We start from the raw sequence: 27,131 nt of genomic DNA on the forward strand, positions 1-27,131 counted from the left end.
GCAGTAGGACCCAGAGGACATCTGCACCGCGGAGCGTCTGTGGCAGCAAACATGGCGGACCAAAACAAGACGGACGCTGACGGCAAGTTCTTCAGTGAAATATTAAGGTGCGTTGTCGTTTTTACTCGCAGTTATTAATGAATTTACTCACAGGGGATCAATAACTGTGACATCATTTAAGGTTTAGGGGCTTTTTGTCACGTGTTTACTGTTGTCTGCGCTCTGAAACGCTTCCTGCTCACATGGTTCATTTAACCGTTAGTGAACTAGCAAAGTTTGGAGGCTAGCTGCATGTAGCGCTAATGTGTGTTAGCTGTACTGTAGTTTATAAAGCATTACCGTTGGTGGGTTTCTACACTTTGTCCCGCCATATGACCTTTGGCCCTTTGACCCTTTGATCATTGTATTAGCAGAAACTGATCGGTGCCTTTGATTTTTCTCCAAAAGCAGCAAAACAACAAATATGAATATAAAATCTTTAGCTTTGCTGCTCACATATTACATGTACCTTGACAAGTTAAATGAAAGTGTAATAAAAATTCCTTTTTCACCAACTGTAAGTCATTTTTAAAACATGTTTTTCCATCCAGACCTTTCTGTCTGTACTGTATGTCTTGTTTTATGTGGTGATAACAGTATCAAATGGCTGAATCTGAGCGTTGTTGTCTTCCTTTTAATTCCAGTCCATCTGAACTGTTTGCAGCCCGGTCCAGGAGTCACAAGATCCCAGTCAGAGGACAGAAGGACTTCTTTCCAAATGACTCCGACGAGCAAAGACGGCGGCTCGAGCAGAGCCTGAACGAGCACTGGAGCCTCATATCAGAGGAGAGAGTGGAGAAGCTGTGAGTGGGCGTAGCATCTGTCCATCTGTCCGTCCGTCCGTCCCTGTGTCATTCATCCGTCCATCCATCTCTCCTCATTGTAATGATGCATTCAAAGACGTTCTGCAGCCAAACGTAGATGTTGTGGAAAAGACAATTTGTCTGTGGCTCCTATATAAAAAGTTTGCTGTTTGACAAATGACTCTGAAAGCTTGGATTTCCGAGTGTCCCTGAATGCACCATCACATGAAGAGTTTTCAAAGCAGCTCCATTATAACCTAATGCAGCTGCAACTTTATAAAGTTAAAATAGTAATAATGAATGAAAGGAAAATAAAATCTGAAGGGTAGGAAGTCTTTACTGCTCCTTTAATCAATACATTTATAGTTCTACTGAGTCCAGTGATTGGATGGAGTGTGGAAGAGGTCGCTTGTGGTGATGAGATGAGAGCGAATAGAGATTTATCACCAACTCTTCAGCGTGGCACTCTCATTAACGGCGTCTTCAGCAGCAGCAGCAGCAGCAGCACGCAGTGTTTTCAGCAAACCAGACAGGCTGCAGAGTTAATGACTGCTGAAGAAAGTTTACCATCTGTTGGCTGAAGATGTTTTTCTCGGAGAGCCTGAGTTCTCAGACCAGACCAGAGCTAAAGGAGTGTGACTGTGCCTCCGTGTGTGCAGCATGTGTTAATAAGCACACACACATACTCTAAGGTGATAATATGTCAGAGCTGTGTGCCTGTTGGAGAGAAATCTGTTGAAGAACATGCTTGATGACGCCTTTATTTTGCCGTAGAGGAAACCTGGTGAAGGCCTCGTGGATTCCGAGTGAGCAGATAGTGGAGCTCCAGTCTCCAGCTGTGAGTACTGCATCGCTGACCTGTGATGAGCTCGTCTTGCTGTGAAACGTCAGTCAGATCTGAACGCTGTTTTTCAGGGAAAGTTTTGGCAGACGATGGGCTTTTCTGCCAACGGCAAGCAGCATCTCCTCCCTGAAGAGGCTCTGTACCTGATGGAGTGTGTGAGTGGCAGATCGAACCTGTTTACCAGGGTGTGGTTCACCCTCTCAGGACGCAGCATGCTTTGTGTTGCTGCTGCGACATGTGATCTGTAACACCTGTGTGCATTGTGCTGTGTGATCAGGGGAGCCTGCAGGTGTTCTACCAGGACCTGCCGCTGTCCATCCAGGACGGCTATGAGAGATTTCTGTCCTCGCACACAGTTAGCCTGCAGCAGTATCAGGTACGAGCACACGCCCAGACACGCTGAAGGAGGACTGCCGGCTGAACTCGTCTAACGACTCTTTTTCATCACGAAGGTGTTCGGGCATTTGAAGCGGCTCGGCTACGTGGTGCACAGATTCGATCCCAGGTAACAGAATGTGAATCAGATGGAGTCAGAAGCATAAGCGAGAGATAATAGAATAACAACGGAGCTGTGGGGACGGGAGCGTCGGCCCAGGGCAATAATTTAATCCATCAGTCCATGATCAGTACCCACATTTAAAGCCCCCCCCCCACTCTGGACTCTGTGTGAAACATAACTAAAACCAGAATCAATCATCAATAATCAAACTGTGTTCACTGACAGCAGTTTTATCTGTCGTGTTTGGCTCCTTTCAGCTCGGAGCCTTCGTCCTATGCGAGGCAGCTGAACCTGCCGCAGTCACGTGACAGAGCGGGGAGGCAGATGAAGAGGAAGCGCAGCAGCAGCCCCCCCACAGCAGCATCCAGGTGAACCAGGCCCGGAGCAGAATCGCTCCCAGTGTCCATTCATGTCCGCCATTTTTCAGATTTAGTCAGTAAATGTGGAGGAAAGGTTAAAAGAATGACAAAGTGGATGTCTTCAGACAACTCGTTCTGTCTGATCAGTGACAGTGATTGGTTCTTACAATTGTCTAAAACTAAACTTTTTAGAAGTTAAATTAGAGTCCACTGGTTGTGCTGTGGCTCCACTGCTGATCTCTTTTAACGGATGTGTTTGTCGTCAGTCTTACTCAGTATTTGTTCTCGCTTTAGTCACAGTGAAGTTCAGGAAGTGTCGACAGCTGACAGGATGGAGGAAGATGAGAAAAAACCTCCTGAGTCACACCAGACGTCGTCTCCAGGGGCCTCTGTGACCCAGACCGCCGCTGCAGCCTCAGCAGCTGAGGGCGGGGGCAGGGGCAGGGCGTGGTGGCTGACCGATGTTCCCCGGGACCAATCAGATGGCCAGCTCGCCTCCGGTCGCTCCCGCTGGCGCTTCAGCTCCATCCCCTTCCCTGACCTGGGCTCCAGGGAGAGCCCCTCCGGCTGCCTGCTCCCTCCAGACCCCTCCCTGCTCCCCGGCTCTGTGGCTGTGGGCGTCTGTGACGTTGCCCCCTGGAGGCAGAGGATAAACCTGCGGAAGGTGAAGATGTCCGTAAAGGAGCAGAAGAGGGAAGAGGACCAGCGCCGGCGCTGGCGGGACATCAACTCAGACAGAGAGGTTTGTAGCAGCTGAAGAATGTTTCACTTTGTTTTCTGGGAAATCCTTGTGTTTGTTACTTATTGTGGGGGGGTCACATCCTATGGGGGGGGTAACATCCTGGTTTCCTTTGAAGGTCCAGCGGTGCAGAAACTGGGCGGAGTATCGGGAGCTCCTGGCGAGGCGGGAGGCGAGGCGTAGAGGCCGACCAGCACACCTGTGGGAAGGCGAAGTCACTCCTCTGCACGACCCAAGACAGCCAATCCCCACAGGTGAGATCGCACACGTCTCACCTGGAACGTCAGCTCTGGATTTTAATCTGCATTATCCATGAGCTGTTTTTGGTTTTCATTCCAGAGGAGCTGCTGGACAAAATCAGCGTGGTTAAATCTACAGATCTGCTGGAGGGAGCTGACAGGTATCACTGTTTCTGCCTCCTCTCACGCTGAACGGTGGTAAGAAGGGAAGTGATTTGATTTATGTGATTTCAGCTCAAACAGCCCTCCATTACAAAGATGCTGCTTCAGGTGAAACAGAGAAAATGAGAGCAGCACAGGTGGATGATGGGAGTTAATGATGTGTCTTTGCTTCCATCTGGTTTGGTTCATAGTGACATGATGACTCATGAGTTACCTGCTGCATGTGAACATGAGCCTCACAGCGTAAACACGACCGGCATCAAACGTGTGACTTGACGTGACCCCGGCTCGCCTCGCTGCTGTCCGTTCATGACCTTTAATTGAAACCCACACAGAGAGTGAGCAGGACGCTGTGCTTTGTCTGTCCAGCATTAAGGGCTCGGACGAGTGGACGCTTTGTTTCAACGTTTACCAGCCGGACACGGTGGCTGACTTCAAGAAGAGCAGCCCGGGGAAACCCTACGCCCGCATGTGTGTGTGCAGGTAAGTGATGTGTGTGTGTGTGTGTGTGTGTGTTTGTTCAGGGTTAGCTTGTTTGCTGAATGGCTAATTGATTCATTTGCTGACCTGATGATGTAACTGGCATCCCTCCCCATTGTGTCTCAGTTTCGATGGTCCTGTGCCCGACCTGCGAGCCATCAAGCTGCTGGCCTTCCAGAGCGGGGACGTCCCGGTGGTCTTTGCTGTGGTGGACCACGGAGACATCTCCTTCTACACCTTCAAGGACTTCCACCTGCCCACTGATGTGTACCCCTGAGGACCTTTATGAGTCTGTTGTGTTGGCTGGACTTCCAAAAATACACCAGTCGTCCATGTTACAGATGAAAAGAAAATCCTGAAACGTTCTTTCTCGTGTCTGAGCTGTTTTTTTTTTTACAGTGGAGGAGAGTTTTAAATCTTTCTACGATGATTTCAGTGAAGTCTTTCAGTGTCAAACTGTTGTATTTTCATTTGAAGAGTCACTCAAACACTCAGTACTGTCACCATGTTTCCCTCAGGCCACCTCCTGCAGCGAGGAGGAAAATAAAAGTAAAATATCTATTTTTAAAGAATCGTTCCTGTTCTGATTTTCTTAAGGTGTCCCAGAGACACTTCTGGTTCCAGGTTTCAGGTTGACAAGTCACTGGTTTGTCACTGGTTTGTCACTGGGAGACAGACTCAGCAGGAATCAGCCGGAGTCTCAGCGGCAGCGTTCAGTGAAAAGCTTTCCTCCCACCTGTCGTCACACACCTGTCCACTTGTTGCTTTAGCTGCAGGTCAACAATGACAGCGTTCAGGTGATTCATGGGATGTCTCGTAAGCAAAGAGACGCTTTAATTAAACCTTTTGAAGCTTCTGCTGCACTCAGCTGTCGTATTGTTCCTGTGTTTCTATAACAGCTCTGCAGCTTTAAAGGTTTGCTCAGATTGGGATGAAGGCGCACAGTCATGGCAGCTCTGAGGGTTCTGGCGTTCCTTGCTTTAACTGGTGAGTTCACACATTAAACTGGTTCTGATTAAAACGTGAAACTGGGATGTGAAGTCCCAGGATGAAGATGTTGCTGGTTTGTGTTTTCTCGTCTCCTCAGCAGCCGTTTCCAGCGGTCAGACCTCAGACTGCTCGTACTTTGGTCTTCTGGAACATTTAAACTTGACAACAACAAATGATTTTCTAACAATCTCGCGACCTGTGAAGAACTGGACCACACTGACCGTCGTCCAGGTGAACATGGTGCCGTACGGCATTCTGCAGGTGGTGAGTGTTTGTTACACTTCATCGCTGTCACGCAGGTGTGGTTCATAAAGGTCAGTTCACCCAAAACACAAAAAATCTGAATCCAGTGTGTGAGCGAGCAGCACCGCTGCTTCTGGTCTCATTCAGCGTGGAAACATTCACTGGAGTTACTGTGTTTGACTGGTTACACTTCAGAGGGAAATATTTCACTTTTTATTCGACTGAATTCGTTTGAAACAGACTTGATTTTAAATGACAAACATCCACTCAGTTGCCACTTTATTAGGTACTTAGATTTGTTGCTTTTACTTTAGTTAAAGGTCTGAATGAAGGACTTTTGTCCAGAGCCAAATGTTCACATCAGTAAGCAGGACGTTGTTCCTGGAAAGATTTGCTGCTGCTTCCAACACTGCGAGCAGCACAAAAGAAATTCGACTCACCTTTAATTTATTGAAGTGGCAAAAATCTGGAAAAAAAACTGTCGGCATTTGTAGAAACAACTAAATGAATGTGAGAAATGATGTGTTTTGAAAACTTACCTCAGTGCTGCTGATTGTCTGCAGGACGAGAAGTCTCAAACTGTCACCAGTCACATCTGGATTGAAATGGTAAGAAATGATCATGTTTGGTTCAGGAGCCGATGATGATCAAAGTGGGTCTGTTAAATCCTCCACACGCGTCAGTCTGCGTCATGACGTCCTTAAATGCAGCCTTTTCTATTTCCAGAGTTGGAAAAGTGAATTCCTAACCTGGGAACCATCACACTTCTGTGGGATAAACATGCTGTCTGTTCCGCTATCGAAGCTCTGGATCCCAGATATACAAATCCAGGAGGAGTATGTAGTGTTACTGTTATAATACACCTGCAGCTTGGGGGTTTGCTAAATAAGCAAATCTGCAAGCACACCGTCAACCAGTGTGGACGTATTTGTATTTGTGGTGCTGATTGTCCCCTGAAGCGACTGCTGTCTGTATGAGGTCTGATGATTACAGCTGTCTGTCAGTATACTGAACTTTACTGCCATCTACTGGACTTTACCATGTATGACATTTATTCCACCCGGGCCAAATGCCCTGTAAGATAAGATAAGATAAGATAAGATAAGATAAGAGTTTATTGATGCAGAAATTCTCTTGTTACAGTAGAAAGAAGTAAAAAAGGACAAATAGACAATAAAAAGGAAGCAGAATAAAATCAGCCGTGTGTCACTGCAGATGCTCTTGTCTTTACTCCTCCAGTGCCTCTGATACTGGGAGCATCCAGAAAGGTCTGCGTGCCAGCGTGTCTCCCAGCGGTCGAGTGACCACCAACACACGTCAGCGGCTGACCTCCACCTGTCAGCTGAAACTCTTTCTGTTCCCCTTTGATGAACAGTGCTGTAACTTCACATTTGCACCCATGAGCACTACAAGTAAATCACACCTGATGAAGTGCAGACTCGCAGCATTTTCTGACAAGCAGAGCTGCTTTGGAGCACACTTGATGTCATGATTTAATGCTTTTTCATTGTCTTTACAGACGAAAATATGATGCTTGGGACGCTCACCAATGACACAATCCTCACGATCATCTCTGAGCAGATCATGGTTACTCAGGGAGAGTGGCAACTTAAAAACATTGAAATCATCAATTATAACCATGTCAAAAATGGTTCCTATTACAATGCACTGGTGTTCTTGGTAAGAAGACACTCGCATTGAAGTGAGTCGCCTCCTCTCAGTGTTTGTCTCTAATCAATCTGACGTTTCTCTCCAGGTCACAATCACCAGGAAGCCGATGCTTTATGTGATCATTTTAATCGTGCCCCTGTTCTATCTGCTGGTCCTGGATTTGGCCTCTTTCTTCATCAGCGGTGCCAGAGGCGAAAAGCTGAGCTTCAAAGTGACTGTGCTGCTGTCCATCTCCGTCTTACTGCTGATTCTCCAGGACATGCTGCCGTCCACCGAGGACAAGCTGCCGCTGATGGGTGAGCTGCCACTCTGACCTCAGACCGGAGCCTGAGCTGTGACCGAGGGCTCGGCAGTAATGTTTCTGCACCTTTATTCCAGCCAGCTACTGCGTGGCGGTCTTCACCCTGGTGGGGATCAGCCTTCTGGAGGCCATTCTGGTCAGCTTCCTCACCGACCTCGACGGCGACTGTGATCAGAAGGCTCAAAGATCCGTCGATGCCCAAATGAAGATTCAGCTGGAGGCCGACTGTCACGAAGGTGAGTTTTCTGCAAACTGAAGATTCCTCATTTCCCCTTTATTTTTATAAAAACACATTGTCAGCAATAGATTCAACTAATTGACCACAGTGGAAGTTATTAGCAGCTTCATGTGTGTGTTAACTACCAGAGAATCCTCCACATTCTCATTTCATGCATTGATATTACAACAACATTGATAATACACACTTTAAGTAATTCATGCCCATACAGATGCATCACTGATCCTGGATGTACACACAGACCCTGAACGCAACATGCTTCCCACACAGAGCCCACTGGAGCTGAAGAGAAAGGCCAGGTGAGACCAGAGAAAGGTCACCCTCCTCTGGATGGGCCCCGCGGCCACGACCTGCTGACGCTGGTCCTGGAGGAAGTGAAGGCAGCTCGGCAGGTAGCTGAGGAACAAGAGAAAGAAAAGAGGAAGCCTGGATGCTACAAAAGAGTGGCCGAAACCATCGACTGTGTGTTCTTTGTCCTCTATTCTTTAACTGTGGTCATTTTCCTGGCGTGGATGGTTAATGCGTGGGCTCAAAAGCAAACTGGATGATGTGTGTATAATCCGCCAGAGCATGCTCTTAAATTTGATTGTGACGGTTTTAAGTAACTCAGCATCACCTGGATAGTAATCTTTTTAATCTCTGATTGATTGTTTTCTTTATTTTCTGTCCTTCGATGATTCTTCTTCTTCTTCTTTTGAAGATCTTCACTGATCTTTTCCGACATGCACTTTCAGTCTGCATACAAAGCACAGAACGCTATGAAATAAATGATTGAATTATGATTTCAAGATCAAAATAAAGTTGATTTGAACCAGAGTTGTTCTGATATTTTACATGCAGTTGTACAAAGAGTATCAAACATACTACTGTTAGTTATACTGTAATTAAACTGGAAAGAGGGACAGAAATCATTGATGAGAGGAGGGGGACACTGAGGACAAACCACTGAGGAGGGACACTCCCTGCAGCTTTGATTGACATATCATCACCTTTCAGTCTCCTGTGCTCGTCACAAAGCACTTTCATAATGCCTGATGCCGGTTTTATTTGATGAACCACTTCCGGTCACTCAGAGTCAGTTTGTGGACCTCTGAGCTTCAGTTTCACATCCCGCCCTGTTTCAGTGAATCCCTTCACAGTTTCTACAGAACCGTGTCCTTCATTAAAACATATCGATCAGAGTGAATGCAGGCAGACAGGTGTGCGTGTCATATGACATGTTTATGTGTCATATGATTGGACATGCTGGATATGTGGCTGTTGTTTTGCTTACTTAAGCAGCACGGATGGGCGGGTACAAACTAATCCGGAACTACATAATTTAAATATTAACTGATTTAACCGAAGTGAAATCGTATAATATTACGTGGCACTCTGCTTATTGAGGTAAAATCCGCCAGCAGCGTGCGGACACCTGTTTTAGGACAGAGTGGATAAAAAAAAACATGCTCTCACGATCTGATTTAATTGGACCTCGTGATTTGTTTTCCGGCTCAACAACCAACCGAGCAAACCAGCTAACAGGCACATCAAGCTCGACGCAATCATGATTAAAGACAACTCAATTTCCCTTCATAATAAAAGCTTTTGTGTAGTAACCCCTGATCACAACGCACACTGATTTTACTTTGAAAGTTCATATCGGAAGTGTCCCTGTGTGTTAGAGGCAGCTTGATGTGTGTTCATGCCAGAGCAGCTCAGCTGGTTGTTTGGTTAAGTGCTTCAGTTAGCTAAATGTTAGATGCTTGCTAGCTGACGGGAAAGTGTTTTTCTTTACGGTTTCGGTTTAAACTGACTTCCCTCCACTTATCCAACAACGGAACAGCTCATGTTAGCTGGGTGGCGACGGTCTGCGTTTATTCAGCTAGCTAGTGAGGTTTTGATCCGGCTGACAGCTTGGAGCATCCTGCTAGCCTAGCAGCTAAATTAGCAAGAAACACTGGGAAGAAGTAAGGTAAGAAGTGTTAGCTTTTGTGTTCGTTCGTGACACCCATGTAGCTAGCTACAGGATAACTAACTAGTTTCTCACTTGCGACGGACAGCGTTTATTAAACGTCACAATAATCGATTATCCAGGTGTGTTCTTGTGTGACAGCGATTCTGACCTGCGCTGCTTCCACTGAAGTTACGTTACTAGCAATTAAATGTCGGCTTCTTGAGATCAACAGTGATTTTAACACAACTTTATACAACCTGGATAGCTGCTACAAGTGGCCACACACTCCCCAACCCCGAAACACTGTCAGGATTCAAATGAAAGACAGGGCTGCGAAGTTGCTTCATTATCTCTGTCACTGATCGGTAGACATTTGTGCTAAAAGACACGTTTTTATTAAAGTACGTGCTGCTTATTGAATCATATGTATGCCGAATTGAAAAGTGGTTCTTAAAATTTAAGGAAAGTTTTGAATTGAGTATGTAACTAATTTCCTTTTTTTTGCCAACGTTGAAATAAATACCGATTGCCAGATTTGTGAGTGCAGTTCTTTTTCATTCAAGGTAGACCTGGATAACCGCTTTTTGTTTGTTTACATTCTGATTTTTATTCATATATTATGGAGCTTTCAGAGTCGGTTTTACCAAAGTATACTTATTATAATTATTGTCATGCCAATAAAGTAAATTTTAATTTGAAAAAATCTAATAAAGATAGAAGTCACATGAGCTGTTTTTCCTTCAGGTGAGCACCAGTGTCACCAACCATGGCAGGTGGAATTACAGACACCGGGGAACCTTACTCAGCGTTTGTGAGTATCCTGCAGAAATTCATTTCCAATCTCTGTGGATCATTTCAGGTCAGGCACGCGTTCAGCTGCCTCTGTAAGTATGGTTGTCACTGGGCTTTGTGGTAGCCAGAAGCTTGGAGCTGCAGTGGGTAACTTTCTGAAGGCAAAGTCCACCTGAGCGGGCAAATAAAACCTTAGACCGTTTAAGATGTGAGGCTGCAGTCTTCTGGTGACTTGCAGATGCTCAAACTTAAACATGAATGTGAAGACTCAGTGAATTATGACAGAAAAGCTCTTTTTCCATGAATGCGTGATGTCTTTGTACAGATGGTGCTTTTGAAAGCTCAGTCAGAAACAAAGAGGAAGTTAAAATGCTTACACTCCTCTTTTCGCCCTCCAGGCCTCTTTATGGTCCGACCTCGGTTTTGAAAACTCATTTAAGTCCCTGACTTCGCTTTCGTCAGCACGACTTCGCCGCAGAGATTAAGTTCTGCTGCTCAAGTGCTTGTTTTTTTTCAGGAAGCTAAAGCTTTGAATCATTAAAGCACTTTGCTACCTGATAGGGAGAACGGCTGTCCAATTAGCCCAGTTTTCACCCCTCACAATGGTTGATTCTTCCAGCAAGAAGCCTGATCTTTGTCAGCCAGGGCACCGAGGAACACCTGATACTGTTGTGTCTGAGATCCTGCATTAAGAAAAACTACATTAGCCAAATCATTAATATTGGATCGACCTGGATTTTTCCCGGCAGAGGAATTAGATCAGAGCAGCAGTGAAACTAAAAGGTTTAGTGGTGGACAATGGAAGGACATGAAGGATGAGTCTCACCAGGGCCTTTGTACCTGTCTTTACCTTCCCTCCTGCTCATCTTCTCCAGGTGGGGCTGGTGTACATGTTCAATCTGATCGTGGGAACAGGAGCTCTGACGATGCCCAAAGCCTTCGCCGTGGCCGGTTGGGTGGTCAGCTTAGCGCTCATCTCCTTTTTAGGATTCATGAGGTACGTTTTGCTCCACCTGGACCTCAGTGTGTGTGCAGCACAGAGAAAACCTGCAGTGTTTCCTTCTCCACCTCCTTCACTGCTTCACCCAAAGCACTCCGTCAGCTGTTCATATTGTCTCTATTGTTGCATGAAAGACCGACAGACATGAAAGAGAAGTGACTGATCCTGGATCAGGGCGACAATGTGACAATCAGCATCTCACAGGAAGTTAAAAGACCCACCTGAAACAGCAGAGACCAGACGCTGTTTGGAACAGTAGATAATGAACCGTGTGCTGATGGTGAATGAATGGAAAGTCTTTGTTCTGCACAGGTCTCGTCCTCAGTGATGGCCGTTCATTAACGGCGGCTCGTTAACCTGCCGGTCTTCTAACCTTTCCTTCTTCTCCTCTCACCAGCTACATGACCACCACGTTTGTGATCGAGGCGATGGCGGCGGCCAACGCTCAGCTGCGCTGGAAGAGGAGAGAGCAGGAGGAGGTGAGATGATGACCTCTGTCTGAGTGCACATGTCTTTCAGAAGCTGCTGGCTGGACGGCGTCTCTGTTCGCTGTCAGTCAGTGTTCCTCTCTGTCAGGGGGAGTTTGTCTAATAGGACATTAAGACAAACACGATTTACACCCTGCAGGCAAAAAAGCGGAACTAATGTTGGTGTAAATGCTGCGCAGGGACATTTCCAGTCCTTCGCTCCGGCTGATGGGATTCCAGGTCGAAATGCGTGTTTGGGCAGATACGAACAAAATGAGCACAAATCCAGAGTGATTTCTGTCGTGATGGCGATCCTCTGCTGAACACACTGATGAAAACACAGATACTGGGTGATGTGGGAGCGTGCAGCAAAGCGCTCGCTGCAGGATGGCGCTCTTCAACAATGGATTTATGTCGTTAGAACGCTGAACTGTGCTGGTGTGGATTTCTAATAATTTGCTTTCTTCGCTTTGTCCGTCTGAGTTGAGTTAAAGCTGGATTCATACTTCACGGCTGAGCGTCGTACCGAAATGCATCTTAAAGGTGCGTCAGGTCAGTTTTGGAGGACGTGGCCCGTCACACCTGACACCCACTGCAGGGCTCATGATTGGTCAAAACTGACCCAGTCGTCTACAGGTGTGATCGTAGCTGAGGTGAGGGTCACTGCTGTGTGATCGTCAAACACCTTAAGCACTTTAAAGCTGACAGCGTTCAGGTGAGTCTCTCATCAGCGACGTCTTCGTCCTTTGAGCTGAGGCTTATGACCTCGTCCACGTCTCCTCCTCCACATTTGAACTTGTACTGAGAGAAACGATCACCTGTAGCTCAGTGAAATGAAGAGACTTTGGAATATTTCATTTTTAAAGCTCCAGAAGAAGTCCGCCTCCTAATAGGAAGCCGTATTCTTCTAATTTAGAAGGCTGTTTCTGTTTTATTGTCCAATCCCAGCACAAGTGAAATGTGTCTCTTGCCGCTCGTCTATAAGAAACCCAATTTGGGTGAAGTCGGCAGTATAGGACTGTACTCCATTAAGGAGGGGAACAAGCCGGTCCTCCATCATTTTCACTTTGACTGAGAAAAAGACTTTGTGCTCTTTAAATGGCTCAGCCTTTGCCTTTTGTTTCTCCCCTGGTGCAGAAGTCATCTTGCTTAACGCCGGTGGCTTTCCGGTCCAGGAGTTATGAGCCTGAGGACAATAGCCGACTCCGGCTGAGCCCCGAACGCTCGGCCTTGATTCACGGCTCCTGCGCTCCTCTCAGCCTTTTCCTCCCACGTAATGGAAAACAAGGGAGGAGGGAAACTGGAAATGTTTGCCGCTGAATGCTTTTTATGTCTCTCTGCTCGAGTGAAGCAAATTAACGAACACCAAGGCCTTGTTTGGTGAGAAAGTCTCGTATAAGTTTATCAGGTGGAAACTAGAGCTCACAGGTGAGGGCGTGGCCGTCTGTCTGCGTTAGCTGCTGTGGAGATGATGTAGAGACTGTGGCCTCGTGAACAGCTGTACTGACTCTTTATGGGACTAATTGGCCTGAAGTATCTCGTGACTGGTTCATCAAAGAGGGACTTTCTGATCAGATGTTTGATGTTTGGCGCCGCCTGCGGAGGTGTGACCGCCCTCTGCTGGACGTTTAAGTGAAGTGCGACCTCATGAAGCTCCGACATGGACTCTGCTCTGATGATGGCGCTTCATTTCACTGGTCTGTTATGATATCAGTGATGGTGACGATGATGATGATGATCTGTGCTATCATGGTTCTAATTACAGAGGAACTAGAAACGACGTTCTAAACATTATTAGAGTTTATCTGTGTTCAGCTGAGCAGGTGATTTCCAGAGGAACGTTCTGGAAGGAGCTCCTCCATTGAAACCCTTTTAAATTATTAGTTTGTTAATCATCTAAATAAGGACTGAAAGTGACTGATTATGTTGTGGTTTGTTCACCATGAGGGAGTGAAAAAACCTCTTTGTCAGACCAACAGTCCAAAACCAAAGATCCTCAGTTCGCAGTGATGGAGGACTCAGCAGCTCGCTCGTGTTTCCCTTTGAGGAGCTGGACGCCGCCTCAGAACCATGAATGGATTCTGAATGATGCTGCAGACAGAAGCGCTGTGAATGAGCTGCTGGGTGAATTCGACACTTTGCGTTTTAAAGTGACTCCTGGTGCAGCAGCTTGACTCGCCTGCGTGAAGCAGTGAGGATTCACCCGTTCACCTTTGACTTGGTGTCTTCATCGCCGCCTTCAGGCCCGAGCGGTCGTCTGAAGCTCATCCCGTGCTGCACGTCAGTCTGACATTCTGCCGGGTTGCTTCTGTTTGCTGTTGTTTGTCAGGGAGCCATCATCTCCTGTCACTCTTCATCTCCTCCTCCTCCTCCTCCCTCAGCCCCGGCCGGCGTGTCACTTATTAATTCAGATTATAACACTCACAGAGTTGACGATCATTGACAGCTAATTGACATTAATCTGCCGTGTGTGTGTGTGTGTGTGTGTGTGTGTGTCCTCCTCTCTCCAAAGTGCTTGCCAGCTGTTGCTTGTAATTTCCAGATGTTGCCTCCCGCTGCGTCACACACAGCAAATAAACGTTGTGCTAATTGCTTGTAAACCGAATGTTGTTTATGTTGAGAAATTAGGAAAAAAAAAAAATCAAAATGGAGCCTCACACACTCATATCGTCTCCACAGATCGACGACAGCGACTCCACCTCCGAGTATTCGGACGATGACGTCATGGGCCGAGGCCGATCCGAGCCGGAGACGAAGCCCATCTTGTCCGTCCGTGAGTACGACAGGTGTCATGGCTGAGCTCGAGCCTCCCTGTGAGGCGGCGTCTCGTCCCTCGTTGAGCGCCACTTTTTAGGGATGCTGTTGTTTTCCTGGTGAGGACAGTAAATATGTCTCCACTGCAGCACAAAGCTGAGACAGCAGGGACGACGGGTGAAACTGCACCGTTAACCTTTGCAGAGGCTTTTAATTCAGAACTAACGAGATGTTTCGAAGGTCATCCAAGTATCTTTGACTGCTTTTTAAACATCCTGTGCAAATCGTTATTCTGGTTCATATTTATGTTGTTTTGACACATGAAGCGTGGACGCTGGTGGACAGCACAGTGAGAATAGACCAGTGCTGAACGTCTCCCAGCTGAGGGACACTTCTGATCATTTCAGAGTCATTTATCAGGCAGGACGTGAACTTTCTCTGCTTTCATTCTCTCACATGTGAGCGTTTCTCTGTTTTTAATGATGTCAGGTGAATATTTTTGGATTTTGGACTGTTGGTCAGACAAAACAAGGCATCGTCTCGAGCTCTGGGACGACGTTCACCTCAGTTTAGAGACTAAAAGTGCGAACAGTAAACTGACTTTCATTTCAGAAGATGTTTTTAGTCATAGTGTGATCAGACTGAACAGATGAAACAGCTCTTTTGCTCCTCAGTCAGTCTCAGTGGACTCGGTCCCTCCGGGCTCTGCTGGTCTGGTGGTTCAGGGTCTTAAACTGTGTGCTGAACTCACTGGACGGTGTTCATGTTTCCACAGAGAGATCGGGAGGTCACGTCGATCATTTCGACATCGTGGAGCGGGTTGAGATGGGTCAGATGGCCTCCATGTTCTTCAACAAAGGTAATATTCTTCTGGCCTCCAGCTTCTAATCTCATTGCCTCATTATTCAATTAACCGCCGCCGCCGTAACATTTATGGAGGAGTCGTGAAGGTTGTGTGGGATAATTGGGAAAGATTTTTTTACACCTTTTCTGTCCAATCCTCACAGTCACAAAGGAGCGCCAGCAGCGCTCTAATTGGATGTAATTATATATGGATAAATTGCCTTTGGTTGTAATTACCTGTTTGAGACTCCATCAGGGCTGTTAATCTTTCTGTGTGGGCGGCGGCGAGGCCTCTGAACTGAAGCCTTCGCCACCTTCACCTTGAGCCACGCAGAACAACCTTGCGGCTTTACATTTCTCGGACCGATCGGTGCGCCGTCCAGGCCTGGCGTGTGCGCGCCGCGGCCCCCGCCCGTCCCCTCCCTCTGCGTGTCTGCCTGCATCACGCCGATCGGCTCTTCTTGACTCGACGGTCTGCGGCGTCCCCGTTGTCGCAGGAATAAAGGAACAACGAAAGGTCAAAGCTCTGACAACATCATCTGCTGACATGTCGTGTCCTTCAGCATCTGGACACTAGGTGGAGCACTCGCCACACACGTGCACACACGGGGTCGCGCACACACATCCGCCCGGCTCATGCTCACGCCCACACGTGTGAAGGCACTCATGCATGGCGTCATGCGGCTCGTGCTGTTAAAGCTGCAGTGCGCTCGCATGGTTCAGCCTGCTGTCACTCAGCTCGACTGTCCTGCCTCTTAAGGTGAAGCGCTGGAGAAAATCTGCGCTGATGACCTTTCTGCACGCAGGTGAGACACGTGCAGGTATCGATTGGTAATAAGGAAATGAGTTTTCTCTCCTCTCCGCTCTCTCCACATGCTATTGGAAAGCTGCCCGGTGACTCTAATCAGAAATGAATTAGAGAAGCACGAGTCCCGGCGCCTGCTGAACGAGGGACGGGAGACGCAGTCCTCTGTCTGTCCTGACGGGTCCCTTCCTACCTGCTGTCCCCGAATCTCACACCTGTGTTTGTGAGCCAGGCGTCCTTTAAATCTTTAGATGTTAGCACCGGTGAGGTATCTGTGAAATGTCTAAACACAAGCAGCAACTCGAGCTTTGACCACATAAGAGTCTAAAAGGAGCAAGTTCCAGCTTTTACGCAGCATTATTTTCAGGCTCTCCTCGTCTTTTGTGTTAATACATGAAACATCTTTGAGTGTTGGAGTGTTTGTCAGATGATGGCGTCATTTTATGGGTCAACCTGGAAACTTGTGATGGGATTTTGGGAGATTTTATGACGTCTGACATGATAAACATCAGCAGATGAATTAATAATTCTAATAACTGAGGGAGTCAGTCAGGCCTTTAAAGCTCTTCATTTACATCCAGAATGTTTGCAGTCACACCAAAATGCCTGAAAATGTCGACCTCCGCTCTCTTCTGAGGGAAAGGCTGTGCAGTTTGTGAGAAGTGATAATTCGAGGCGACCCCAGGAAACAAACTTAAATTGCAGGGGATTATGGGAGTGAGGGGACAGATGTTGATGACCAGCAGCTCGTCTTTCTTGGAAAGCGGAGCAAAATAACATCAGCTGAGGACAAACTGCCGCCTCGTTCTTCATGAAGAGTGCAAACAAGTCCGTCGAGGCTCAAACGCCGCGTCCCCGCTCCTCATTGGTCATGACCTGCAGGTGTGATTGCACGCTGCCCTGCACCTCTGCAGGCAGATAAAAGGCATCTCTCCTTCTGTCGAGGAGGCGCTCGTGGAGGGCATCGACTTCCTCCTGGACTGGGACTGACGTGGCGGCGGTGGAGCAGGCTTGGAATAAGGCCATGGGCATGGTATCAGCCCGACCCGCTGCCGCTGACAGGAATGTTGATGGGGGCTGGTTTATCTGCTCCGCTGTGGAAAGGTGTCACTATAACCTTCACATTGACGATTTGAAAGTTGATTAGAAGACGACTTTGGCTAAAGTCACACAGAGGGAGACCAACAGAGGGCTGTCCTTGCATCAGCACCTCGTCTCAGCTCCTCTGAGCTCTGTGATGTGATGTGACGGTGAACATGGCGGCTATGCAAACAGCAGGATTGTCTCTTCGGCGTGGGCCGTCCTTCCCCCGACACACGTCGGCCCGTGGCGTTGAATACTAATTCACTGTGCTGTAACCCGGCCTCCGTCTTTAACGAGAGCCAAACATGGCCACATCCATTTTTAATACTTCACTGACTTTTACGTAAATGTCATACTTGAGCATCGAGAGCACGAGTGAAATGAAGAGTGCCTGAGCCACCGGGAAGATAAATGGACATGTTTGCTTCAGCTCGCCGCCCGATCACTTTCCATAAGCCACTGTCACGATAGCTTCCTGTGTCAGCCTGCTAAGAGACGCACTCTCATTTCAGGGAGTTCGTTACGATGGCGCTCTGTGATCAAACCAAAGGTCCGTTATCAGAGGTGGAGTCCTGAGGAGGAAGCCGGATGCAGATGTTCAAAGCAGGTTTATTACTGTCGGCATGTGTGTCGGCTGATAAATAACAAGGAGTTGCAGGTTAGCGGATGTGACTGTGGACATGTGCCTTGACATAGTTTGTCCAGCAGAGGGTGCTGATCAGTGTACAGTACATCGTAATTACAGTTCTTCAGTTAACTAGTTTCATTTTTTAAAGATTGATGATCAACGTTGTCATCGACGTGTTTCTGCTGCTCGCCTCGTTCTGGATGTAAAAACGTCATGTTGGCGTCCGTCGAAGCTGCAGCGATCCGTCAGCCGTCTGAAAGTTAGTGGCCTCAGACTGCTCTGATAATTGCTTGCGGTGGTTTTTCGGGTTAAAGTGCCAAACGTGAGACGGCTGAAGGTTTTCAGACGCTGTGACTCTGATGGTCAAACTGAGCTGCAGGATAATTGCAGTGTGGATTTCTCTGTTTGGGTCGTCGACTGACGGACACAATAACTGACAGATTCATCAATAGAGGGATTGGTCATCAGTTGCAGCCCTAATGTCATTGATTACCTATTGATTTATTGTTGTGGTGTCCTGTCAAAGAAGTCAAACGTGCTGCCTTCGTCACACAGACGTTTCGGTGACGAGGTGAACCTAAATTGGTCATTTCTTCCTCTGTTCTGTCCTGATTGGCTTATTTTCGGAGACGTGTTGTTCACGGTGTTGTTGCCTGTGGGGCTTTCTGTATTTAGATCTGATCTGTGAGCATCCATAATCTCACTTCATCAGAATTTCACTCTGATATTCCCACAAGAGGACAAATTGGAATATTAGGAGAGAGCGACGAATGAGGTGAAAGTGAAAGTTAAATCCCTCCTTCCTCCTCGCTGTGGCACCTTCTGATGACTTATGACTGTGAAACTCTTTACAGGAGAGGTCAAAGCAGACTTTTAGAAAAGCACATTAAAACGTGTTTTTCCCTCCTGTTATGTAACGTACAGCATTAAATCCCTGCTGCTGAACATGTATCAGGTCCCACACTATGCACTGAACGGTGGCCTCTTCTCTCTGCAGCTCCTCACAGGCAGCCTGTCAGCTGCTGTCAGTCAGAGCGAGGTGATGATGGATAGTGATGCGTTTCACAGCTACATGAAAGACCGGCTCCCACGTGAAGACCCATTTTGCGGCATTTTTGCCTGTGGCTCTGGGTAATTGGCAGAAATTAGTTACAGTGCCGTGAAGGCCTGCATCCCCGTGGTCATGCAGAGCGCTCGCCTCGCTATCGCTCACTGACAGCGGCAGCAGAGCGCCGTCCGTCCTGTTTCTGCTATCTGCCGCCGGGACGCTAATATGCCTCGTCCGGCGCTGCCACAGGAGACATCACGCCGCGTGGAGAAGGACTTCAGCCGGCGATGAGAGAAATAAGACTGAGAGAGAATTCAGTTTCCTTCTTCTTCTTTAAAGCCCAGATTCTGTACTGATGGTCCCAAAGACACTTCTTCTTCCCCGTTTGGTGGACTCCCATCACCTGAGGATGGTCTCCTCTGAGCGTCCAAAGGGTCCCTGATGTCTGTCTAACTCCTGCTTCCTGAAGATGGTCGCCCCGTCTTTGGTGTTCACCTGAATTATACTAGAGCAGAATCAATTAAGATAGTGTGCATATTGTTCATATACATAGACTCGTGAAATTCAGTGTTCTTTCTGTGCAGCGGTGTCAATACGACGTGACATCGGTTCTCAGAAGAACATTGGCAGTAGTATATTTATAATCTGACATACGTCTTGTCTTAGAGTTCAGGAGGATCATTTCACAGCCACAAAGTTCAAACTGAAGTTCTCTGCCTTCATGAAATCGGTCACGTCGTACTTTTCACATCACTTGCATCTTTTTTAAAATCTTGATTAGACTGAAACGTTTTGAAAACCTTCCTTCACGCGGTCGTCTGAGCCGATTGCCTCTCTCACTGTTACTGCCTCTGTCGACCAACGCGTGTCGGACTTTTGAGCAGAGCTCGTAAAACGTTTTGTAATTTGACTTTCTTAAATCTCTCTGTGATTCTTTTGATTGGACTTGGCGAGTTGGAGCTTTGTGGCTTTAATTCACAGAAACATCCTCAAACAGAGTTCCAGTAGAGTTAAACCTTGTTGTCCTGGTCCTGTGTTTCAGTGCCGTTCTGGTTTCTACACAAACAGCCCTGAAAGCCGCCGATCAAACACACCCACTCGGCTGAGAAGAGGCTCGAATGTGACCGAGAACGTCCCAGTTCTGATCCAGTCTTTTGCACATGAGCGTGGGGGGTGTACAGAAATTTACAGAAGTAAATTCAATATGTCGGACGGTTGATTTCATCAGCCGCGTTCATGCTTTGTCGAGCGTAGAACTCAAATGATGAGTCAATAAATCAGTCGAGTAATAACGATTTTGATGATCACTTCAATCATTTTAACAGCTGAAATGTAAAACTCTCTAATTCCAGCTCCTTGATGGTGAGGATTTGTCTGTTTGTACATTGAACGTCTTTGGATTCGGACAAAAACACGACGTGAGGTTATCTAATGTTCATGTTTGTTAGGCTGCCAGTTCCTCATGTTTGTTCTTCTGTCACGGTTTAATTGAAGGCTTTGAGAGGAACCCTCAGCCTTTAATTCAGAAAGGAATCGTCGAGGTCTGTGAAGCTGTAAATGTGTCACTTTTTATTCCCTTTTAATGGACTCGATGCTCTAATTTCCTCGTCGGTAATGAATTGGCTGAGGGGTCCAGTTGGACGGTTGAACCTCCTTCTGAGAAGTGAGGAGCGTGATGGATGGGAGGTGCAGTGTGGTGATCTGTCTGCCGGTTAAAGCTCTCGATCTTGTCTTGGCGAAGGCGGCCGCTTCGGGCCTGCCGGCCGCCTGGTGGCTGAGGAGAAAAGGGCGGGCGCCTTGCAGCTCGCCGCCGTGGAGAGGAAAGGCTGACGAGGAAATTTTCCTTCATGGCGTGTGATTAGCTTTTTAATTAATGCTATTAATATGTTTCATCGGACCAATAAGATGAGCCTCTGCTGTCCCAGAAACGGGATGGAGGGATGAAGGGAGCGGAGGTGTGGATTAGAGTGCATTTTAATAGAGACGGCGCCGCGGTGGTCAAGTTTGAGACGCATCCATCACCTCCGCTTCACGACCAAGTGTTCGGACGGCTGATGGCGATGAAAAATGTGTTTGCCTGTCACCTCTTCACCTCGTGTTACTTTAAGAATCTGTTGGTTTTCCTCCCGCAGACAAACTTGGCGCATGTCCCTGAGATCTTTTTCTGATTTTTGCCTTTCAGTTGGCGTCAACATGTTCTACATCTGCATCATCGTCTACCTGTACGGAGACCTGGCCATCTACGCCGCAGCCGTGCCCATCTCGCTGATGGAAGTCGCCTGGTGAGACCAATACGCTGCCTTTATCACACTCATCCTCAGTTTTATGGTGAAACATGAATTATATATAGATAGATTTTATAGATGTTCCCCCTGAAGAACGTTTGGAACATTTTCTACTTTCCATTTTGGCAAGACGGAGCACCCGTGTCCTCGCCTCACCGGCTCCTCTGCCCCACGCTTCGGTCCCGTCCTCACCTTCTGAGCTCCAGATTAAGACAATAAAGCTCTGGTGACAGAGGCCTTTAGGCCCGCTGACCTCGCTGCTGTTCACCTGCTTCCAGACACATTTTTATTGCGAGGCCGTCGGCCAAACTGGGCGAGAATAAGGTATTTCATACAGTCCCGGTCTCTGCCCTTCAGATCCCGGACCACAGAAATAGCCGTTCCCTCCTTGGTCTTATTTTAGTCAGACGATCTCGGGCAGTCAGAGTTTCTGACAGTTTCTAAAAGGTTTCAGAGAAAGTTTAATCTGTGGTCTTTAATAATGACGTCACGTCACTCTTGTGGCGTGAACTGCAGATGGAGGGCAGGAAGTGATTTTGGTTTGGTTTTGCATCTTTTAAGGTTGCTCAGATCCATCAAACCTAGAAACCACGAAGAGCTTTTCTCGAGAACCAAACATTGAGAGACAAACATTCGTCACTGCTGTCAGTGTTTGAAAAAGTCCTTTTCTGTTTGCTTCGTGTCCTGTTGCAGTGAATGAATTTCCAGTAACAGAATCAGTCTTGTGGTTTGGAGTTGAAGGAGTCGGCGTGAACTCCGTCCTCTTGGTCTTTTAATTGTTGTTGTGACAAAGCGAGCCTCCCTCGTCCTGTCCTGAGGCTCAGCGCACTGACGCTGTCTTATCGTATTAAATTCTCCTCCACTGTGGTCCAAACGTTGTTAACCTTCCAGCAAGAATAAATGTGAGATGTAACTGAGACTTCAAAAGCAGTTTACTTCGCCTGAAGGCACAGACTGCAGCCTTGTTAGCAGCACGGGCAGAGCCAGATGATTTTACTAGAGCTCAGACTGTCACGCAGCGGTGATGCAGTCTGTGATTACTGATGAGAGACAAGCGGCGTCTGCTGTTCCCTTCCTTCAGCTGACTCATCCCGTGATGTCTTTCATAATGTGGAACTTTTCATGACAGGTTGTAATGTGAGTTCAGACCGTGGCTTTAGGAGATGGTGGTGGGTTCAGGGTCGGGGTTAATCACTGAGCTCTGTTTGTCTGTCTGTCCTGTGCAGTGGAAACCATTCCTGCAGCGCCGGAAGTGTGAAGTACAACGACACAGACCCCTGCTGGGGGCCCGTCACGAGGAAAGACGCCTACCGGGTGTTTCTGGTAAGTGATTCCTCGTCCCAGCGTCCCACGTCCTGCCAACTGGAGCTTAGTCCAGGACTGTAGAGGAGACCCCGGTCAGGTCTGAGGCCGGACCGCATGTCTGTGGGAATTCTGACATTTCGGTCCCAGATCTCCGTCCTCCGACTGGCTGAAACTTCCCGGACTCTCCACCTCTGGAAGTGTGCGTGTGTCCTTGAAGTCTGCAGCGAGCCAAACTCTGTGATTTCCACTCGAGCTTTAACTTCGCACAGCGACAGTGATAGATGTGCTGATCTCCTCCTGTATAATTTCCCAGCCTCGCTCGCCCCTGCTCTCTCTCTCTGTTTCCTATCCCCGCTTATATTTTAATAGAATGAGCAGGCACAAATAATTTGCCAATAAATTAACTCTTCCCCTTTATCTCCTCGGGGATAAGCCTCTTACTGCATGTAAGCAAATTGAAATGATGCTGATTTGTAATCTCTGGTCACTTTGTTTACACTTGCACTTTTGCAGACTCATTTCCTTGTTTCAGGGAAATGGATTCATAACACAACACAGTCGTTTCACCGGTGGACACTTACAAGTACGGACGCGCTGATTTGACATTTCCCTCAAATTATACCGATGCTCAGCGTGTTTGACCAGAAAAGTAATGCTCCAGTGTCAGCGTCTGAATCCGAGACATGAAAGTCGTAACAGCGCAGAGCATCACCTCGAGCCTGTCTATCACATGTAACGCAGTGTTTCTGCCCGAGGGTTGCAGGTGTTGGTAAAGTTCGAGGCCTCACAGACGTCTTTGTTCAGCTTAATTAAACGATTAATAAAAGCTTCAAACCAATGTTTCAACGGCCAATCAAAAGCTGTTTCATCCATGAAACGCAGCTGCATCGACGTGTTCAATGTCAGCACTTGGACCACCGTCACGCTGAATCGCTCTCGTCGTTAAACACTGCGTCGGCCTGAGTGGACGTGAACAGACGAGGCTGAGCTGTCGATACCAGGCAGCCTGATGAGGATCAGATGCATCCTGACACATCAGCTTCCATATTTTCTGCAGGAATGATGAAACTCTGATGTCATGGTAATAAGTCGGCTTCTCGTTAGTTTAATCAGCTGCTTCCTCTTTGCTGAGGACTTTGAAGCCGGTTGAGCCGACGAATCCACTTTCTGGGGTCAAACTGGCAGAACTCGTGTTCGTGTGTCTGCGTGTGTGCGTGCTGATCCTCATCAGGACGTTTTCCGATGTTTCTACTAGATTTATTGCGTTACACGTTACACACGTGGTACTCGTACGTATCTCCATCCTGGAAATCTTTCTTTTGACCCTTCCTTAAATAAATCAGGACTCACTGAGCCGTGATGAAACATTCAGCAGGTCCTGTTCAGGTGCTGTACTGTGGACCGTCCCTCGCAGGGTCACACGCTCTGGCCTGAAGACACTGCCCAGACTCCCAATGATGAGTCTAAATAATTGACTGTTTCTCATCAGCTGTGCTCTACCCCGTGGACAGAGCGATCGCCGCCTGCCCCGCCCAGCGTCCACCTGCCTCCTTTGTATTCTCGCTGTTACACTGTGAGCTGAGCTGGAAGGACAACGTGCCCTTCGTCCGCAGTGTTGAACCCAGCGTCTGTTTTTCTAACAGACCATTTTCACTGGGGTCTTCAGAGGTGCAGAGTTTCGGGGGGGTCAGTCAGTGAAGCCATGCTCAAAATTACTGACTGAAAAACCGAGTTAAAAGAACGGACGATGCGGTGGAGCAGGGAAGAGCAAACCATCCAGATACATGAGCACGAACGGATTCATCTTCACCGAGCTTCAAATGCATAACTGAAATAATCAATCAGCGTGTAAAACAGTGTGGAGCTAAATGTTAAAAACACTGAAACAAGCCAACAGTCCTGTATTTTCCCATCATTTGGTCACAGTCTCCATTTTTCAGTACTAAATAGCAGATTTCATCTTATTTCAACCTGGAAACACAGAATCAAAAACCTCCTGCATTTTCTAAATAAATCTGATGTTGACACACACAACCAGACTTTAACGGAAAATCACATTATTCTCAGTAAAATAGATGAATGCACTTCTACCTGCAGCTCCTCTAAACTTCTGTTTTTCTACGTTTAAACGAAGCTGAGTGCGACTTTTTCACCTTCTACGCTGTGACTGAATACGTTTGCTTTTTACAACAAATAGTCGTTAATTTTTACGTTTCTGCTTGTTTTTCCTTCATGTAAATTCTACTTAAATACCAAATAACTGTGCTTGATATTCAGTGTATATGACATGCAGACATATGGCAGAGCTGAGCGAGTTGTTATTGGCCCACATGGTGACAGTGAAGTGTGTTTTCGTGGCCTCAGCTGTGAGCCTGTTGTCGGCCTCTTTCATTGGTCCTGTGGGTGCAGGTGTGTGTACGCAGCAGTGTTGTCTTTCCTTTCCGGCGTGTGATAACGGAGCTGCCTGGCTGCGTCCAGGGGAGTCATTGGGGTGATGCTGGAGACGTTACTGCAGCCATAACATTTTTAGAGTTGAGAAAATGATGGGGGATTAAAGAGCAGCCTGATGAGGCTGCCGCTGTAAAGAGCTTTAATCCCGGTGTGGGTGACTGGTGCAGAGAGGCAAAGACAGGCCATGAGACACAGGCAGTGGCTGTGCTGATGGACGGAGACCTGCAGGATGAATTATTGTCCACACGAGTTGGGGAGCTTTCATTGAGCCGTCTGCTGCAGCTGGACTTCATCCTGAACTGACAGCCTGTATTAGTCTGCCTCAGCAGCCCAGAGAAGAGCCTTAAACTGTGAAAATTCAGCAGTTTGACTTGATAAAACTGGTTGTTGGGATTGTTGCTGGTGATCTCGTGATCTGTCTCGTCGTCTGCAGTGGGACGGCCGGTTTCGGACAGTTTCCTGTCATTGACCTGATTGGTCGCTGTGCCTTCTGTCTGGACTTCAGCTCCTTACATTTCACGGTGAATCTGTTCAGCAGTTTTGGCATGTTTCCCCGATGGCTCCTCCACGGTGCCAGTTTGCTTTGTTCGCAGTGGACAGCAGATTGTGGGTTATTTTTAGGTTTGAGAACAGCTGTCCCCGTACAGACGGCTGGACCTGACCACCAGCGCTCCTCACATACACTAAGGAAATGATAAAGGACATTCAGCCCAGTTTGGCTCCTCTTTCAGCGCTGACACTATTTCTTCAACCTCCTTTCAACAGGCTGCTGCTTTCATTCAGTCTGTGGCTGAAGTTTCCCTCAGATCACCTGACCTGTTTCTCTCTTGAACTCTTGGAGGCCATGTTTGAATTTGGTGCGTTTTCAGGCGGCACGTTTTCTTTTTAGCTTCCCACCTCAGGCCCCGTCCTTCGTCGTGTGTCAGTCACATCGACTGAGCGTCAGCCTGGAGGGAGACTGGGCTGTTTGTGGTTTCCAGAGTTAAATTAGCTGAATTGTGCAGGACCTTCGCAGTGACCTGTCCGGCGTGGTTATGTTCGGTGCTCTTCGTCTTTCAGAGCCCACAGAGCGATGCTGCGGTGCACATCAAACTCTCATTATAGCAGGCGCTGTCGGTTTTATGAAGACCTCAGCGCTGCGTTCACAAAGAGGCGCACTAATTAGCGGCCTGGTTGATAATTCATCAGGTGGCATCTTTGACTTAATCAGTATTGACTCGGCACACGAGCACGATTGGCGGCGGACATGTCACGACAGCCATTTTCCTCATCGCAGCTTCTGAAAGCTCGGAGGATCAATCGGCCGTGATTTGCTCTGCTGCTGATTGATTCCCGCGTTTGCTGCCGGCCGAGGGCTTTTCTCCCCATATCGACAGTATTTGTTGGCTTTGGGGGTGTGAAGGAGAGATGATGGAGGCCATTGCATAACAGAGCTCTCAGTGTTGATCCTGGCCCTTTACACCGCTTTGATTGAAAAGATTAAGCGGCCGTGCGGCAGCGGGGTCTTTCTGGGTTTTTGTTCAGCTCCAGCAGAGATTCCCGAGACCTCAATTAAACTCCTCTGTCCTTGATTGTCCCCCGCTAAGTTTTCTTTTTGAATTTCTCTGCAGGGGCTTTGTCACAGTGGCTGGCCAAGCAGCGGTCGGTGTACCTCACCCTGCTGGACAGCCAGTACAATTTAAATGGCTGATTTATTGTTCTCCCAGTATGTGGGAAGTGATGGAAAATCAATGCAGCATATGAGCTCAAAGACACTTTATGCTTACGCTGCATTGTTAACGTCATGCAGATTTTGCAATTATAGCGTGTTTCTATTAAGCCGTGCGCTGTCTCGTGTATTGAAACAAATGGAAAATTTGAAGCGCAGGCAAAGTTGTTGCCTGTCCCCTAAGAGTTCAGAGACGACCCACCCTGCCACTTCCCTCAATACGGATCTGATTGATCAATTAACGGACTAATAAAGATTTATCCCCAGAGGAATCTCAGTGACCTTGATAGCCGCTCCCTGTGGAGGCCTCCTGCCATCGTCTACTGCAGCGTTTCACACCCAGCGAACATCACACATATGGGACATGTGAGGCGTTCATGCCTAGTTTGAGTTGTTTAGCTAATGGAGGGCAGCTTGTG

At 47.6% G+C, this 27,131-nt stretch overlaps 3 protein-coding genes across 4 annotated transcripts in view; all 3 read left to right on the top strand.

The window, feature by feature from the left end:
* tsen54 (TSEN54 tRNA splicing endonuclease subunit) lies at positions 1-5,263 on the top strand. 2 transcript variants are annotated; one of them, XM_076753493.1, is made up of 13 exons: positions 30-107; positions 684-842; positions 1,617-1,680; positions 1,758-1,841; positions 1,964-2,062; positions 2,139-2,191; positions 2,443-2,553; positions 2,839-3,286; positions 3,402-3,537; positions 3,623-3,683; positions 4,054-4,167; positions 4,291-4,961; positions 5,064-5,263. In XM_076753493.1, exons 1-12 carry the CDS (start codon positions 52-54, stop codon positions 4,439-4,441), a joined length of 1,536 nt encoding a protein of 511 aa, XP_076609608.1. In that variant the 5' UTR covers positions 30-51; the 3' UTR covers positions 4,442-4,961; positions 5,064-5,263. The 2 variants fall into 2 exon arrangements, with proteins under 2 accessions (XP_076609609.1, XP_076609608.1); XM_076753494.1 differs by lacking the exon at positions 5,064-5,263 and having other exon boundaries at positions 1-107; positions 704-842; positions 4,291-4,725.
* LOC143334632 (5-hydroxytryptamine receptor 3A) lies at positions 5,069-8,356 on the top strand. The gene is made up of 9 exons (XM_076753495.1): positions 5,069-5,151; positions 5,252-5,418; positions 5,961-6,005; positions 6,124-6,233; positions 6,637-6,809; positions 6,917-7,077; positions 7,154-7,364; positions 7,447-7,605; positions 7,878-8,356. The coding sequence occupies exons 1-9, from the start codon at positions 5,112-5,114 to the stop codon at positions 8,153-8,155; spliced, it is 1,344 nt and encodes a 447-aa protein (XP_076609610.1). The 5' UTR covers positions 5,069-5,111; the 3' UTR covers positions 8,156-8,356.
* Positions 8,357-9,283: 927 nt separating this feature from the next.
* Positions 9,284-27,131, top strand: part of slc38a12 (solute carrier family 38 member 12) — a 44,495-nt gene continuing 26,647 nt past the window's right edge. Inside the window, exons 1-8 of the mRNA XM_076753486.1 lie at positions 9,284-9,561; positions 10,288-10,354; positions 11,211-11,332; positions 11,733-11,814; positions 14,482-14,575; positions 15,332-15,415; positions 21,146-21,245; positions 22,475-22,571. Of these exons, the coding sequence (XP_076609601.1) occupies positions 10,310-10,354; positions 11,211-11,332; positions 11,733-11,814; positions 14,482-14,575; positions 15,332-15,415; positions 21,146-21,245; positions 22,475-22,571 (624 nt within the window). The 5' untranslated portion in view covers positions 9,284-9,561; positions 10,288-10,309. The remainder of the gene's footprint in view (positions 9,562-10,287; positions 10,355-11,210; positions 11,333-11,732; positions 11,815-14,481; positions 14,576-15,331; positions 15,416-21,145; positions 21,246-22,474; positions 22,572-27,131) is intronic.

The sequence above is a fragment of the Chaetodon auriga genome, chromosome 16, assembly GCF_051107435.1.
Source record: "Chaetodon auriga isolate fChaAug3 chromosome 16, fChaAug3.hap1, whole genome shotgun sequence".
Classification (NCBI taxonomy): domain Eukaryota; kingdom Metazoa; phylum Chordata; class Actinopteri; order Chaetodontiformes; family Chaetodontidae; genus Chaetodon; species Chaetodon auriga.

Bases quoted from the DNA above. Each gene is read 5' to 3' on its own strand.
- tsen54 (XM_076753493.1), top strand. From the start codon at position 52: ATGGCGGACCAAAACAAGACGGACGCTGACGGCAAGTTCTTCAGTGAA. The intron at 1,842-1,963 runs GTGAGTGGCAGA...CTGTGTGATCAG, and splicing joins CTCTGTACCTGATGGAGTGT to GGGAGCCTGCAGGTGTTCTA. The intron at 2,192-2,442 runs GTAACAGAATGT...GGCTCCTTTCAG, and splicing joins GTGCACAGATTCGATCCCAG to CTCGGAGCCTTCGTCCTATG.
- LOC143334632 (XM_076753495.1), top strand. From the start codon at position 5,112: ATGGCAGCTCTGAGGGTTCTGGCGTTCCTTGCTTTAACTG. The intron at 5,152-5,251 runs GTGAGTTCACAC...TCGTCTCCTCAG, and splicing joins GGCGTTCCTTGCTTTAACTG to CAGCCGTTTCCAGCGGTCAG. The intron at 6,234-6,636 runs GTATGTAGTGTT...TTACTCCTCCAG, and splicing joins GATATACAAATCCAGGAGGA to TGCCTCTGATACTGGGAGCA.